At 31.3% G+C, this 2973-nt stretch overlaps 1 protein-coding gene across 1 annotated transcript; it reads right to left on the reverse strand.

The window, feature by feature from the left end:
- Positions 1-846: 846 nt before the first annotated feature.
- Positions 847-2157, reverse strand: LOC145575535 (uncharacterized). Its single transcript, XM_081633393.1, has 2 exons — positions 2004-2157; positions 847-1652 (listed from the first exon to the last, which is right to left on the reverse strand). Exons 1-2 carry the CDS (start codon positions 2155-2157, stop codon positions 847-849), a joined length of 960 nt encoding a protein of 319 aa, XP_081489519.1.
- Positions 2158-2973: the final 816 nt, after the last annotated feature.

The raw sequence follows: 2973 nt of genomic DNA on the forward strand, positions 1-2973 counted from the left end.
GTAGTACAACTTTATCAGTACCCTAAAAACCGAAGAACTACAGAAATTGTATAAAAAGAAAAACAAAACACACTCCATAAACTTTGTATTGATTAATACATTTTTTATGGATTAATACGTAATTTAATTAATTAGTGATATATGCCACGCACTTTTTTTTTTCTTTTGGCACATATGCCACATAGATTTACAACTATATCACTAGATAAATTCTTTATTATTTAAAGAATCCAATGAGTTTATTAAAGATGACATAAATAACCAACTTACCTACACAAAAGGAGGTAATTTCTTTTTATTTCTTAGTATAACGGTATAACCAACAAGCTAAATTAAATATTTAGTTTTATACCATGTACCAAGACTACCAACTATACATAAATTAAAGGTGCGTTAAATTGTTCATATATACTACCATCTTGGTGTAACTGTAATGTATAGTATATTTTTGATCCATTACCTTAGCTTAATTAATCTCACTTTCACAAGAAACAAGTACATAATTTGATTGAAACAACAGTAATCATCAACTAGACCATCATATATTATAAAAGTATATAATGCTAAAATAATTATTTACTAATGTAACAAACAAGTAAAACAGTTTTATAATTTGTATAAGTCATAACTAGTTCATAACTAATTACTAATAAGATTTATAATTTATATTAATTCCTCGATCTCTAGTTACATGCATTTTCAGATGCTCAAAAGAAAAAACAAAATGAGAAGAGAGGAGATTAGAAAGGCAGTAATTACATAAGCCGGCTTTGAAATCATAGATTAAACGAAATAATTTATGTTTAACTAAACTTAAATATGTGGATTTTGTTGATCATCAAGAAGCTAAGTGTTGCCCACCCCAAGAAAATCAATAAACTTAACCTCTTTTGTGTTACTTGCTTGTTCTTCCTCTTTCTCCAATCTTTCGAGTAATGATGATCGCCTCATAGCTGTTGATGTTGTTGTTGTTATCACCTTGCTTTGGCTAGAAAACGGAGCATAGCCAGAAGGAATAATACCCTTGTGATCGGAACAATAGTTGACTCCATAAGACGAACTACCAAACCCTATTCCACACTGACTCCCATCCAATAGTATACTAGAAGGACCACATGAAAACCTTGTATTAAAACCATTTGAGTGCTCAAATATTGAGCTACTAGTACTATTGTTGTTAATTCCGCGCCAATTCCCTAGTAAACATTGTGGTTGTGTCATTGAAGCTGATGAAGATGATGCCCTATAATTTCGCAATTTCCTCTCATCATTTGAATATTGTTCGAACTTGTACAATCCATGACCATGATCATTATTCTTTAGGGTACCATAATTGTTGTGAGACTTCCAAGTTTTCGACAGAAAGTCATGAGTTGATGAAGTGGTAGACAAAACACTAGAACTACTAATTAAGCTTGATCTCTTGTTAGATTGTTGCTTGGACCGTTCCCTTTGCATCCTAGCCATGATTACATGCCAATGGTTCTTGACGGCATTGTCTGTTCTACCAGGGAATAATCGCGAAATTAAGGCCCATTTGTTCCCATGGATCCGATGGGCTGTCAATAGCCGTTCTTCCTCCTCTTCTGTGAATGCCTTTCTATTGATTCTAGGGTCCAATTGATTGAACCACCTTAACCTACAACTCTTACCTGAAAAAAAAAAAAAAAAAAAAAAAAAAAAAAAAAACAAACAAACCTACCTTCTAATTAGTCCATTTCACTTGATATAACACAATATTCTCTAAAATTATTTTATTTATTTTTTCTAATAAACCTAGATATAGGATGCTTAAGTTTCACATCAACCCCATGATTGTATAATATAGAATTAAAAAAAAAAAAAAAAAAATCCCAAATCAAAGAAATTGATGTTTTGTTATGTCTATGTCTTTATTTTTACAAACTATATGAATGAAAGTCCTATGTTAATTATATCAAAATAACTCGAACATGGAATTCGGTTTTTAATAAAGAAATAGAAGGGAAATTAATTATAAGTACCTGATCTTCCTTGGAGCTTCTCAGCTAAGGAATTCCAATTCTGAGGGCCATACTGCTCGACAAGTTTTCGAAGTTTTTCATCTTCGGCTGGTCTCCAGTGACCTCTAGGACAGCTGCTAGAAGATTTCATCTCATTATCATTGTCATCCTCCATATTTTAGACTTTTCGAAAATTACTAGCGCCACAGTAACAGTCAACCAACAAATAAAGAGCTTCAGTTAGTGTTTGCTTATGATGAACAAGGATTGGAGGAGGACGAGGCGGTGGCGGATGAGGTGGAGGAGGAAAAGAATTACAGACAGCAGAATAGGAGAAGTGTATAAATAGGAGGGACAAGGAAGAAAATGGGTTAACAGAATAAGAAAGTGAGTAGCTTGTGTTTTTAGGGTTGTGGATGGAAAGTCATTTTCATTTTTTTTTAATGTAATAAATTTTTTTTTTTTTTGGACTATGCATCCTTATTCTTGCTATCTTTAGAACTGGTTTTTTTTTTTTTTTTTTAAAAAAAAAAAACAAATAAATAAATAAAACTTCGATCCTTGTCCATTAGTATGTACGTACGTATATATATGGGCATATACAAGTTTATCTGCCAAATTAACGAATTTTGTTAATCTGGTGGCAATTTATGTAAATATATTCAAAAAGCGTGGTTATTTTTTCAGTACTTTTGGTGAGCTGTTCAATTATTATTTGTGACTTGCATTTAGGAAATTGCATATGTAGCCCTCAACTAGTACATGAAAAGACACATGTACCTCTCCACTAGTACTTAAAAAGACGATTATTACTTTAATTATGTTCACATTTAGAATGTCTCATTTAAAAAAATCGATACTTTAATTATGAATATTCACTAATACGCATGTAAGACTAAAAAACTTTGGAGTACTATTTTATATAAGAATTACAATTATTTCATGCAGATGGCAAGTCAAGTAAAAACATTTACCATAAGCTATTATTAGA

The sequence above is a fragment of the Chenopodium album genome, chromosome 13, assembly GCF_948465745.1.
Source record: "Chenopodium album chromosome 13, dcCheAlbu1.1, whole genome shotgun sequence".
Taxonomy (NCBI): Eukaryota; Viridiplantae; Streptophyta; class Magnoliopsida; order Caryophyllales; family Amaranthaceae; genus Chenopodium; species Chenopodium album.